The following is a 13,367-nucleotide window of genomic DNA, read 5'->3' on the forward strand; positions in this document are numbered from 1 at the left end:
CCTACACAAATTACTATCGGCAGCATCCAAACGGCTTCCAAGTCTTCCAATGCTCCCTTACAACGGCTTCCAAAGGTCCCCAGTGCCGATCACGTCCAGTTTCGGGCTGTATTCCAACAACGATATCTGAATTAGATTTCCACTGGTGGGGTCCAACTCAGATCGAAGGGAAGCCGAACTGTTCGCCTTGACGGTCGACCAGGGAATGAGCTTCTCTCAACACGAAATGTCCTTTTATAGCGTCACTCAGTGTGGGGAACTTGGGTGATTGGGGGAAGAACCAATCACGTGGAAGCATCTCTGCTTTCTTTCATCGTCGCTTACGTTTGGTGAGGAATGCGATGCCAACTGGCTGGCATTGCTAGCCAATGACTGAATGCGTGAAATCATTTCGTCTATGTTTTTGAAGTCTGCGTTAGGGATACAAATTGTATGAAAAATGTATGTGGATATTCGACCTTTAAACTTTCCCGCAATTTTCACGGAGTAATAAGAAAATGGTAACTGAAATCATCATGTTGTACAAATCTTGTATGTTTTAGCTTTCAAACGGTAACTATTGAAATCGGAACAGTTGTTTGAGCGCTATTAGCATCTAAAATCTTCCATTCCGCCAACCAAAAACGTTACATGTTCTATCCAGTTTCCCCAGAAGGTACCTTAGTATAGTGAAGAAAGACGTAGTCCCACGTCAAAAGGCTCAGCTCGTCGTACTGAGTCGAGTGATATACGACATTCGGCCCTTTTGAGCACTTTTATATCTTTAGTTTTTGCAGTGATTGCTATACCTTTCTAGGAGAAAGGCAAAAAGAAATGACTTTTAATATCGAACAATTTCATCACGAGCGATACCGGGAACGTTCAAATAGCACGCTTTTCTTCCGTGTTGGGTATTTTATCACTGCGACCAATATTTTGATCTTTTGTGACAAAATAAATAGTACGTTACCACATTTAAATTATTTTGAGCCCATATATATCGATCAAAGCAGGTATAGTTTTAAATAGTCTTTGAATTTCTTTCCGTTCCATAACTTTTGAACCACATATCAAGTTGTTATGAAGTTTGTTATTTGTAAATTTGAGGGATAACTCGTTCGTATGACACTAGTTATGTTCAAATAAGTCGTGTAATCTTTGAAATATTAGACTTTCGTTGTTATTACAATTTAATACATAACCTTTGCTTAAGTTCGATTATGATCGAATGAAATGGGAACTTTTAGAGCAGCCGAGTTATGAAACCACTTGTTCAATCATAATTCATCAGTTAACCCTTAACTAGTCCGTTCATCTGATACCAATAGTGTTCAAATCGGTTGTGTAGTTTCTGAGATAATAATGTTTCGTGATTTTCACATTTCGATACATTACAGACGAAGTTACAGTCCGATTACAGTTAAATTCAATAGGGTGTTATGAGGCAGCTGGAACTCTCATTTGACACTAATTTAGTGAAAATCGGTTCAGCCATCTCTGAGAAAAGTGAGTGAGTTTAAGTAGTCTTCGGAATATGTTTCTTTTCATAGCTGGATTTCACATTTTTAAACATAACAGGCAAAGTAAAAGTCCGATTGCAAAAAAAAATCAATAGGGTCTTATGGGGCGTCAAGACCTTCCATTTGACACCGATTTTATGAAAATTTGTCCAGCCATCTCTGAGAAACATGAGTGAGATTAAATAGTCTCGAGAACACGTTTCTTTCCATAACTTTTAAACCACATGTCCAATCTTTATGAAATTCGAAATTTAAGAGTTTTCAAGGTAGCCCGTTCATTTGAAATCAATTGTGTTCAAATCGGTTGCGTTGTTTCTGAGATATTGTTGTTTCGTGATTTTTTCATTTTGATTCATAACCTCTAAACTAGAAATCCGATTACAATAAAATTCAATAGGGTCTTATGGGGCAACTAGACCTTTAATTTGCAATTAATTTCATGAAGATTGGTCCAGCCATCTCTGAGAAAATCGAGTGAGATTGGGAGAGCGTTATACACACACATACACACATACATACAGAAAATGCTCAGCTCGAACTGTCGAACTGAGTCGATTGATATACGAGGTTCGACCCTCTGGAGCACTTTTCTACCTTTGGTTTTTGCAGTGATTGCTATACCTTTCTAGGAGAAAGGCAAAAACTATTGGAAGTTGGTCAGAATCAAAATCAGCATGTGTGATCAATGATTGTGGTCCCCGTGGTTCTGTGGTTAGCGATGTCGGTCGGCTAGCTCTCCCACACGGTTGTGATATCGGGTTCGATTCCCGATCGAGTCGAGGATCTTTTCGAGCTGGAAATTTTCTCGACTCAGCACTGGGGCACGGTGTATCGTTGTACTTATCCTACACATGCAAAATGTGCCAAAAACAATATTGATAACGAATTCTCTCAACTAATCTAGTTGATCGAGACCGCTATTAGCCCCAAGGCTAAGCGTGCGATATTGTATGTGTGATCAATTCACTACATACATGTCTTTGATCTGTTAGTACCAAATCAATTGTTGATGGATTTCTCACAGAAAAAAAACATGTAGGACTATTCGGAGACAAAATAGAATAGTATCCTGAGGAACAATTATGGAGTTAAATTTTACCATTAGAATTACTTTGAGAATTATTCCATGATCGATGTTTAGCATATTTTAATTCAATGTAAGAATTCAGATGTTTCAGTATTAATTGCAATATGCGCAATTAAAAAGCTCATTCTCATTGGCTTTCAATGAGCGAGCATTCCAATTTAAAATTTTGATTGATTTATTTACAATCATTGTTAAATTTTAAATAAGAAACATTTTTTTTTTGCTTCAAACATGGAATTTGTCTGCAACATGGCGTTCATAAGTTCGATCTTATTGCCTGTTGTAGGAAAGAAAGTTTACCTGTCGTAATAGGCTCCAGGCAGTTGACATTAGAAAAATATTTTCGGTAGCAATATTAGCTGCGATATTCAATGTATTTTTATTTTCTACCGTTTTTGGAAAAAAATGAATGATTTTAGCTGTAAACCATCTCTGTGCATTTTGGTGCCCTTAGTGTGTGTACAAGAACGTCAAAAGTCTCCACCAATCCCCATACACTTACTCCGAAAATGAACCTTGCGTTTCCTTTCATTGCCAAATCAATGGAGACGCCAAGTTACCTTATTATCAGCGTTCTAGAGAACGAATTTGAGGAGAAATTTGAATCTAGAACTCTATAGCAGTATTCTATAGAAAAACCTAAATTAATCCACCTAGCGGTCAGACCCAGCCTTTCTCATTCAAACTTTTATTTGTAAAAATAGATTTACATGAACGTTTCAATCCAATAAATGTATAGTCACTCGTTAGGTTCTAAAATATTGATGTTGTAATCTATACTTATAAAAATGCAGTCCGGTCTGTCTGTCTGTCTGTCTGATCCATATAGGCTCGAAATCTACCGAACCGATCGACATAAAAATTTGTATGTAGGGGTTTTTGGTGCCGATAAAGGTTCCTATGATAGTTTATATAAATAGAACATAAATTTCTGCACAACTTAAGAACAAACCAAGCAAATGAAACCGAATTTGGCATGTAGATGTTTTGAGGGGTAACATATATGTCCATAATAGTTGGACGCGCCTCTCTTTTTTGGAAGGGAGGGGTTCCATACAAATGAAACACAAATTTCTGCACTCGAGAACTAATCAACTAAATGGAACCAAATTTGGCAGGTAAATGTTTCTAGTGGTATAAAATATGTCCATAATGTTATGACACCCCTCCCTCTTTTGGAAGGGAGGGGTACCATACAAATGAAACACAAATTTCTGTACATCTCGAGAACTAACCGAGTAAATGGAACCAAATTTAACATGCGAATGTTTTAAGGGGTATCAAATACGCCCATAATGGTTCGACATCCCTCCCTTTTCTGTAAGGGAGGGGTTCCATACAAATGAAACACAAATTTATACTCATTTCGAGAGTTAACCAACTAAATGGAACCAACTTTGGCATGTGCATGTTTTTAGAGGTAACAAATACGTGCAAAGCACAGCTCAAGAACCAATCAAGAAAATACAACCAAAGTAGGTATGTGAATGTTTTTAGAGGTAACAAATATGTCCATAATTGTTCGACGTCCCTCCTTCTTCTGGAAGCACATGTTTCTGCACAAATTTCTGCACATCTCGCGAACTAATCAACTAAATGGAACCATATTTGGCAGGTGAATGTTTTTAGTGGTGACAAGTATGTTCCATAATCGAATGAGTTTTTGTGACACAATAAACTTTTAAGTAGTTCTCGACATACGTCGGATTACTCGGGAAAATTATGACACTTTTGATTGTCTTTGGACGTTGAAATTCCTAGCTGTTCTAGGACTTTTTCGGGTTGGAAATTTTCTAGACTTCCCTAGGTGGGGACATCCTCATGAGTCCCATGTTAAGTTCACGGTTTACCTGTGCTTTGCTTGCTGAGTTCGGCGGGAATGGCCTTGTTGGGACTGTAGCAATTTAGCTGTGGGCTAGTTTGGGTGTTGGCTTAATACAGATGTGAATAATGTTCAATTGATTGAAAGAAGTAAAATAATTAGAACTTGGTAATCTTGGTCGTAGAACGGCTTAGAAATTTGTGTTTAAATTTTTTTTTTTATTCAGTAATACTACCGTTTAAGCATTGGAATATTTTGGAGGATTTTATATCTGTATTGATAAAACCAGTCCGTTTTTTTTGCTTTCTGGTTTAATTGAAGTAATAACTAATTATCTAATAGATAAATCGTCTACCTCAAATCTTTGTAGGGGTAAGAGGCGGGACCATCATCATCATCATCACCTCAGGCAACATTTTGGATTGTAACATGGCAACGTCCGGTTTCTGGAAAACAGCCAAAAATGGCCTATTTCCACCCAAGATAATAATATCCGAATCTAGAATGATACACAGGAGCTAAAATAGATCCTGGATACCATTTTGAATTCTAAGATGGTGACTTCCGGTGTCTGGCAAACAGCCGAAAATGACCAAATACCATTCAATATGAATGTTTTCGTAACCAGAATTACGCCCAGATGACAGAAAGTGACCAAATACCACTCAATATGAGTATTTCCGGAGCCATAATGTTGCAAGGAGCTAAAAATTGACCTCAGACACCATTATGTATTGTAGGATGGCAACTTCAGGTTTCTGGAAAACAACCAAAAATGGCCGATTTCCGTTCAACATGAGTATCTCCGGATCTAAAATGATACACAGCAGCTGAAATGGATCACAGACCTCATCTCGGATTCTAGGTTGGCGACTTCCGGTTCCTGGGAAACAGCCGAAAATGATCGAATAACACCCAATATGGGTGTTTCTTCATCCAGAATGACGCTCAAAGGCCAGAAATTATCTTAAATACCATTTTGAAATCCAAGATAGCGACTTCCGGTTTGTGAAAAACAGCCTAAAATAACCAAATACCATCCAATATGAGTATCTCTGGAAACAGAATTATTTTGGTTGTTTTCCAGAAACTTAAAGTGGTCGTCTTTAAATTCATAATGGTGTCCAGGGTCAATGTTTGGTTTCTATGCATCATCTTGATTACGGAAATATTCCTATTGAGTATTATTCGGTCATTTTCGACTGTTTCCTAGAAGTTGCCAAGTTGCCTCGTTCGTATGACACTAGTTATGTTCAAATAAGTCATGTAATCTGTGAGATGACAGACTTTCGTTGTTTTATTAACAATTTTATACATAACGGTTGCTTAAGTTCGATTAAAATCAAATGAAATGGGAACGTATAGAGCAGCCAAACTTTGAAACCCCGTGTTCAATCACAACTTATCAGTTAACCCTTAAATAGCCCGCTCATCTGATAATAATATTGATCAAATAGGCTGTGTAGTTTCTGAGATAATGAAGTTTCGTCATTTTCACATTTCGGTACATTACAGACGAAGTTACATTCCGATTACAGTTGAATTCAATAGGATGTTATGAGACAGCTAGACTTAATAATTGACACTAATTTTGTGGAAATCGGGTCAGCCATCTCTGAGAAAAGTGAGTGAGTTCAAGTAGTCCTTGGAATATGTTCCTTTTCATAGCTAGATTTCACATTTTCAAACATAACAGGGAAAGTAATAGTCCTATTGCAAAACAAATCAATAGGGTCTTATGGGGTAACTAGACCTTCCATTTGACACTGATTTTATGAAAATCGGTTCAGCCATCTCTGAGGAACATGAGTGAGATTAAACAGCCTTCAGAACACGTTTCTTTTCATAACTTTTGAACCACATGTTCAATCTTTAAAAAATTCAAAGTTAAGAGTTTTCAAGGTAGCCCATTCATTTGAAACCAATTTTGTTAGAATCGGTTGTGTAGTTTTTGAGATAATGATGTTTCATGATTTTTACATATTGATACATAACCTCTCAACTAAAAATCCGATTACAATAAAATTGAATAGGGTCTCATGGGACAACAAGACCTTTCATTTGCAATTAATTTCATGAAAATCGGTTCAGCCATCTCTGAGAAAAGTGAGTGAGAATAAAATTCTGCACATACACACACACATACACACACACACACACACACACACACATACACACACACATACACACACACATACACACACACATACAGAAAATGCTCAGCTCGTCGAGCTGAGTCGAGTGATATATGCCATTCGGCCCTTTGGAGCACTTTTATACTTTAGGTTTTGCAAGTTTGTTACATATGATTTTCTCTATAATACTGCTATCGAGTTCTACTTCGTTCCTAGAACGCTGAAAAAAGGTTAACTTGGCGACTCCATTGATTTTACAATGAAAGGGAGAGCATGGTTCACTTTCTGAGTAAGTGGGTGGGGATTTGGTGGGGACTTTTGACGCACTTGTGCACACACTGGAGGCACCAAATCTCACAGATATGGTTTCCCAGCTGAAATCTTTAATTTTTTCCAGTTTGAGCATAAGCGCCGCATATTTTGTCTCTTTTGACTACCAGTTTTATTTTAGGCATAGTGTTATGACTCATGTTCATTTCACGAGTAATTTTTTTGCCGATCAGGCTGAATTTAGCCGGGCATGTTCTTTAACCGTTTTGATCACCACTGTAGACCGTTTTTTTCCCGGTTTTTGCGGGGGACAATCGTACCAGATTCCTCATATCGTTTATTTGCTTAAACTCAGCGTCATTCGTGACAATTTCTTTCTGATATGTTGCTCATTCCAGTAAAATACAAAATCGTGATTTTTTCTCCATTGCAATCCTATAAAAAAAAATTAAAAATTGCCTTCATCACTTTGCTTCTATCAGTTTCATGGTGACACCCTGTATTAATTTATTGTGTTTATAAGCCTAATTACTCAAGCGTTAGTGCATCATAGTTTGCGTATATTGGATGTTTCAAAGCAACACTTAAGGGTTAAGCGAAAGCTACGAAAACAAAACACCTGCTATCATCTACCCTATTTATACATTTGTTTTGAAAAGGAAGATGTATACATACCTATATAATCAATTTTTATTTCCGATGGCCTTCAGCCAACCAAAAACAACAATGTGCCTCTGTTTGACTATACATAAGTTTAGAAATAAAACATGTGCCCCAAATTTAAGTTGTATAAAAAGTTTTCCAAAAAACATTATCATGAAATTATAGAAACATATGATAATCTCATTTTTGTTTTCAGCAGCTCGTTCAACTCTTACTAAAACACACATGAAGCTAGCTTGCAATGTGTGGTTAATTCTCAGAACAAAATTGTACTATTTTTTTATATAAGGAAGGCTAAAAATCAGAAAATTCGAGAAGCTCAGTATTGCAAACATCCGAAAGGTAGATATATGAATGTGTGCTATCCGGATATATATCAGTTTATCTAACTGATAACAGTAGTTATCGATTTCAACTGACGTGGGAGGAAATAACATTCAGCTTTTGGCGATTCGATTAACTTGTTGCGTAGATACTTCACCACGCACTCTTTCGCTACGAACGCTCTAAAAGTAGTGACGTAAGACATATGACGCGAAAATGCTCGTGGTTTCCAATGTTAAACAAAATGTATCCGATTTGTACCGTATTAACATCCAGTGAATTAATCTTTCCGTTTAGAAGCATTGCAAAATTTGCGAACGTACCTATACGATTATGAACGGATTCTTTATAATCTCATACGTTCGCTAATTTGAAACCTCCACTGATAATAGGATTTCACGATTAATTTCTCTTCTTTTGTCTGTTTCGTTCGCATTCACAGTGTTCTGATAGATTTGCCAGCCTGCTGCTCTCACAAGTGACAAGTAGTGCTTCGCGGAGCGGAATTTGCGTGGCACCAGTCACTGTACGAAGCTTGTCTCGAGGAGACTGCTGTCAAATTCGTTCGGCTACATAAATTGGAATTTCGCGAAAAGTGTGTGCCTTTGAATGGAAGCGAGTGGAATTAATTTCGATTCGGGTTCCTCGGAACTAAACGCAAAAATTGCTGAATGGTTACAATGGGATAAAGTAGACGGAATGATTGAGCTTCTGATTGAGTTGTTCACAATGCTATTTTCTCTTGCAGAACGAAAATACGTCGAACGAAATAAAATCGCTTGTTAAGGCACAGGAATGGAAGGTCCTCAGCGGCAGGTTGCTGAAGCGGCTTGCATTCGGAACTGCGGGGCTTCGTGGAGTCATGCAGGCCGGTTTTAATGCTATGAACGATCTGGTGGTAATACAGTCTGCGCAAGGATTGTGTCAATATATTTTGGAATGTTATCCCTCGGCAGCGGAGCGTCAGCGTGGAATTGTGCTTGGCTTCGATGGACGATACAACAGCAAAAGGTAAGGGGTATCTTATCAGTACTTCGACGGTACAACACGTGTGTTGGAAATAAATATCGTGCGTAATTGGAAAGCAAAGATAAGTTTTTAGAAGGTTGTACCGTCTATGATTGGATTCGATTTTTTTTTTCCTAATTTGAATTATGTGATCTGTCTATTGTGTCAATTGTACGATGAAAAAAGTTTTTTTTTAATTGTATAGCATACCGGTGTAGAAATTCGAAAATCGGTTTTACCTCCACCTGAAATGTCACAAACTTTCTACGATTCAGACATTCCTCGCTTATGATCTCCTGCAAACATGAGCTGTTTTATTATCAACGTTTTTTGAATAATGCCACCGAAAATGATAAGACATGACACTGAAACTGACCTTTCCCAATAACCTCTCGTGTGCCACTGTTACCAACTAAGATTTGAACACTTGTGGTGTTTATTTTTTCATTCAGTAATTAAAGCCCGTACACTGGACATCGTTTGCTATTTTTGTTGTGATTAGTAACAGATTCTGTGCATATTCATCGGTTTCTTTTCTATATGTAATGTGCCAAACTATTTCACATAATAATGACGTTATGTTGTTTCAGGTTTGCTGAGCTTAGTGCATGTGTCTTCCTGACGGCAGGTATTCCGGTGTGGCTGTACAGCCGGACTGTTGCCACACCGTTCGTACCGTTCGCTGTGCAGGAGCTGAAAGCTGTTGCTGGTATCATGGTTACGGCTTCACACAACCCAAAAGAGGACAATGGTTATAAAGTGTACTGGACAAACAGTGCTCAGATTATTTCACCGCATGACAAAAACATTCAAGCGCATGTTCTGCGCAATTTAGTGTAAGTCAAATGTTAATGCATTTTTCTAATGAACTTATTGATATTATCTGCACCGTTAGACCCTTGGAGTCATCCTGGAATCTGGACCTCCTGCGAACGGATCAGCTGAAGGATCCGTTTGACGACATGTACAAACTCTATTTCACCAAACTGGAAAATAATATTCCGAAAAGCTTCATTGCGGACTATAATTCGACAAGTACGCAGCGGTTTGTGTACACAGCAATGCATGGCGTCGGTTTTCCATTTGTGGATCGTGGTTTTGAAATTGCCGGACTCCAGCCTGTAAAGGCGGTCAAGGAACAGCGAGACCCAGATCCCGAATTCCCAACCGTAAAGTTTCCCAATCCTGAAGAAGGAAAATCTAGTTTGGAGCTATCTATAAAGCTGGCCAACGAAACCGGTTGTGATGTGATATTGGCCAATGACCCGGATGCTGATCGGTTAGCATGTGCCGAAAAAGATGCTAGGTTTGTTGCTACGAGTTTTTTTTGGTGATTGCTTAACAATTGATGTTTATATTTTCAGTACCGGCGAATGGCGAGTATTTACGGGTAATGAATTGGGTGCGCTGCTCGGATGGTGGTCAATACGTTGTTACCGTGAGCAATATCCGGGTGCAAGCTTGAGTGACTGTTTTCTTTTGGCAAGCACAGTTAGCTCTAAAATGTGTCGGTCAATAGCGGATATTGAAGGGCTGCAATTCGTGGAAACATTGACAGGCTTCAAGTGGATGGGTAGGTTTGTCTATTATCGTTAGAATAATCATTGTTTTAAATTTAATTTTTTTTTTGGTTTAGGTAACAAATCAGTGGAGCTGATGAATCAGGGCAAAACTGTGCTGTTTGCTTTTGAAGAAGCTATAGGTTTCATGTGCACTCCTACCGTACTAGATAAAGATGGTGTCAGTGCAGCCTGTCAGCTGGCGACAATGGTTTGCTATCTGAAAGTCACCTCCAATCAATCTCTCGCAGATAAACTCAACGAATTGTACGACATTTATGGTTATCATTGTACCATCACGTCGTACCATTTCTGCTATGAACCAGTGACGATTGAACGTATCTTCAATCGCATACGAACGATGGATAGTGATGCTGGTGGTTATCCGAAAGCGGTGGGCGCCAATGGAAAGTATGTCGTACAATCGGTTCGAGATCTAACCACTGGTTACGACTCCGCTCAACCCGATGAAAAAGCGTTACTACCTGCCAGCAAGAGCTCCCAAATGATAACGTTCTTTTTCGAAAATGGTGCGGTGATTACTCTACGTACTAGTGGAACAGAGCCAAAAATTAAGTACTACGCCGAGATGTGTGCTAAGCCGGGTCAGAGGTATGTTAAAAATTGCTTCGTAGTTACTCTTAATTGTGTTTGCACAAAATTCGTTTCTCTTAGTATACGAAGTTCGACGTTTAAGCCAAAATGGCCTGAAAATACTCAACAATCTTATAAAACTTTTGTGGCTTAGAAAATCGAGAATATTTTACGAGTAGACATTTTTGAAACTCGAAATTAATTTTGTTAAAAGGTGCATGGATTCTAGCATTGCATTTAAAATATTGTTGCTCAGAAACCTTTGGATGTACATACAAACTGTCTTTTAGTTATTTTTTTTAGAAATGTTGAAATTTCCAACAGTAATCGTATTCAAATAAGTTTTATGTGATTATTTTAAACCAAGAAATTTCTTATGATCAAAATATTAGAGGCATCCGAGATATTTCAAATTCAGAATCAGGTTTAAAAAATTTTAATTATTTATCAAAATAGATCCTTTTCTTGCCTATTTCGCGAATCTTTAGCAGCAACCAAAGTTTGATAGAATCGTGTGATAAATATTTATTTATTTAACAACCCCGTTCGACAATAATATCGCAGACAGTTTGTATACTTATTTTACAACATTCGAACAGCTAAACTGTTGTACTTGTGTGGTTTTTAAAAACACTTCTGTGCAAGATCGCGACAAATGACCTATGGTCGAATATCGACCATTTTTTATTTGAATGAAACTTTGCACACGTATTTGGCTTAGCAAACTGAGCATTTTTCACAGGTGGAGAGATTTTTTACACCCATGAGTTACATTCTAAAAGGGCGTATGCCTTTTGGTATAGGTTTTATTCGAAGCATTGTAGCCCAGAAACCGTTGGTTGTAAAAAAAACTGTCTGAGAATGAGTTGTAGGGAATGAAAAATGCACCATAAAAAATATACGCTGTACAAAAATTTTTTTTTTGACCAAAAAAAAATAAAAATAAACATTAAATTTCAATTTAAAAAAAAAAGAGTTGAATTTATTTTTATTTTTTTTTTAAAGAAACTTGACGTTAATACGCGACTTTTAAAAAAAAGTCCAGGATGGAGGAATAAAAAATAATTTTTTTATGGTAGATTAACTTTTTTATGAAAATTCTAATTCAAACATTTTTCAAAATATTTGTATTCTGATGATTTTAAAAGATGCAGAGAGTCATTTTGAATCAAAAAGCTCTTGGTAGTAAACATTCTTAAGGCATTGGTTTTCGAGTTTTTTCTCATTTAAGCTCGAAAAATTATAATTATTTAGGAAAATACACGTTTTTCTTAATTTGTCCATGGTTCTCCAGCAAAAACCATACGTTCATTGGAATGCTTGATCAAAAATATACAATTCATTCTTTAACAACAAAACGAACGGTTCTCAAGAGAAGAGTTAAATGTTCTAAGTGACACTTTCAAACAAAAGCGCCAAAATTTTCAGCATTGGTGAGAGTCAATCTAAACAAAAATGGCTTTTACAGTTCTTTGTATTACTCACTCATTACTTTTACTCATCTTAATTTCAATTCCATTTCCGAATACAAAGGTCAAACACATGTATTTATTTAAAAAATGAAAATGTTGCTAACAAGATAAACAATTGACATTATATAAAAAATCATGTATTAAAATGTCGAAGGTTGTGTTCATATTTCTAGTTTGAATACTGTATGCTTCAATTGCAAGTGACCTATTTCAGGCAGCATTTTTTATCCACCTGCTTACAAAAGTAAAATTCATTTCATATGAATCATTGTTTCTCATAATCCAAAAGCATTTGTCCCATAACCCAAAAGTATTTCCTTTTTCTCCATATAAGGGAGCTTTGAAACTTTGATACATTTCGATTTACTGTCGAATCTCGGTAGTTTAATACCGAGAACGGCATCACTGAATGCTCGCCTTAAAAATATGACAGCTGTCACAATTTCTCGTAAATCTCAGTTCAATCTAACTGAAATTTCGTTTGAAAATATCCAAAATGTCAGTAGTTGCTAAGTCATGGTTTTTCATTATTTTTTGTTGCTGAATTCTCAGAAAATTGAGAATAAATCACGATAGCTCATTTGTAAGTGTGAAGATTCCAGAGTCCGCTTTGATAAGCGGATGATCATGAGTTAACCTTCATTGAATCAGGAATCAGGTCGTTCGATATCTCGATTTCGACGAGAGTCGGTAAAGAAGAGCAGTAAGCGTTAGAAGGAAGGGTAAAAGTATAAAAACCCGTCACTTACCACAGTGACAAATAACACAAGCATTTATTTCCGTCAGAGTCGTGGAGATTCAGAGGTAACCTCGGTCTCCGACAACAACGGTTGATGAATTTCCTGCTCTACCCAAGCAACAATTGAAACATAATAAAAAAATAAATTGTGATCATTTGTTGCACTAATGAATTTCCGAGGTTTTAAGAAACATT

At 37.1% G+C, this 13,367-nt stretch overlaps 1 protein-coding gene across 4 annotated transcripts in view; it reads left to right on the plus strand.

Annotated features, from left to right (window-relative positions):
• LOC129731959 (phosphopentomutase) overlaps window positions 1-13,367 on the plus strand; it is a 125,156-nt gene that overhangs the window by 98,512 nt on the left and 13,277 nt on the right. For 3 of the 4 annotated variants that reach the window (XM_055692373.1, XM_055692372.1, XM_055692371.1), the window contains 6 exons: window positions 8,243-8,490; window positions 8,549-8,811; window positions 9,399-9,644; window positions 9,704-10,114; window positions 10,173-10,381; window positions 10,445-10,979. In XM_055692373.1, the coding sequence (XP_055548348.1) occupies window positions 8,410-8,490; window positions 8,549-8,811; window positions 9,399-9,644; window positions 9,704-10,114; window positions 10,173-10,381; window positions 10,445-10,979 (1,745 nt within the window). In that variant the 5' untranslated portion in view covers window positions 8,243-8,409. Of the gene's footprint in view, window positions 1-8,242; window positions 8,491-8,548; window positions 8,812-9,314; window positions 9,336-9,398; window positions 9,645-9,703; window positions 10,115-10,172; window positions 10,382-10,444; window positions 10,980-13,367 lie in introns of those variants that run through there. The other variant, XM_055692374.1, reaches the window with a different exon arrangement.

This window comes from Wyeomyia smithii, chromosome 3 (genome assembly GCF_029784165.1).
Source record: "Wyeomyia smithii strain HCP4-BCI-WySm-NY-G18 chromosome 3, ASM2978416v1, whole genome shotgun sequence".
NCBI lineage: Eukaryota > Metazoa > Arthropoda > Insecta > Diptera > Culicidae > Wyeomyia > Wyeomyia smithii.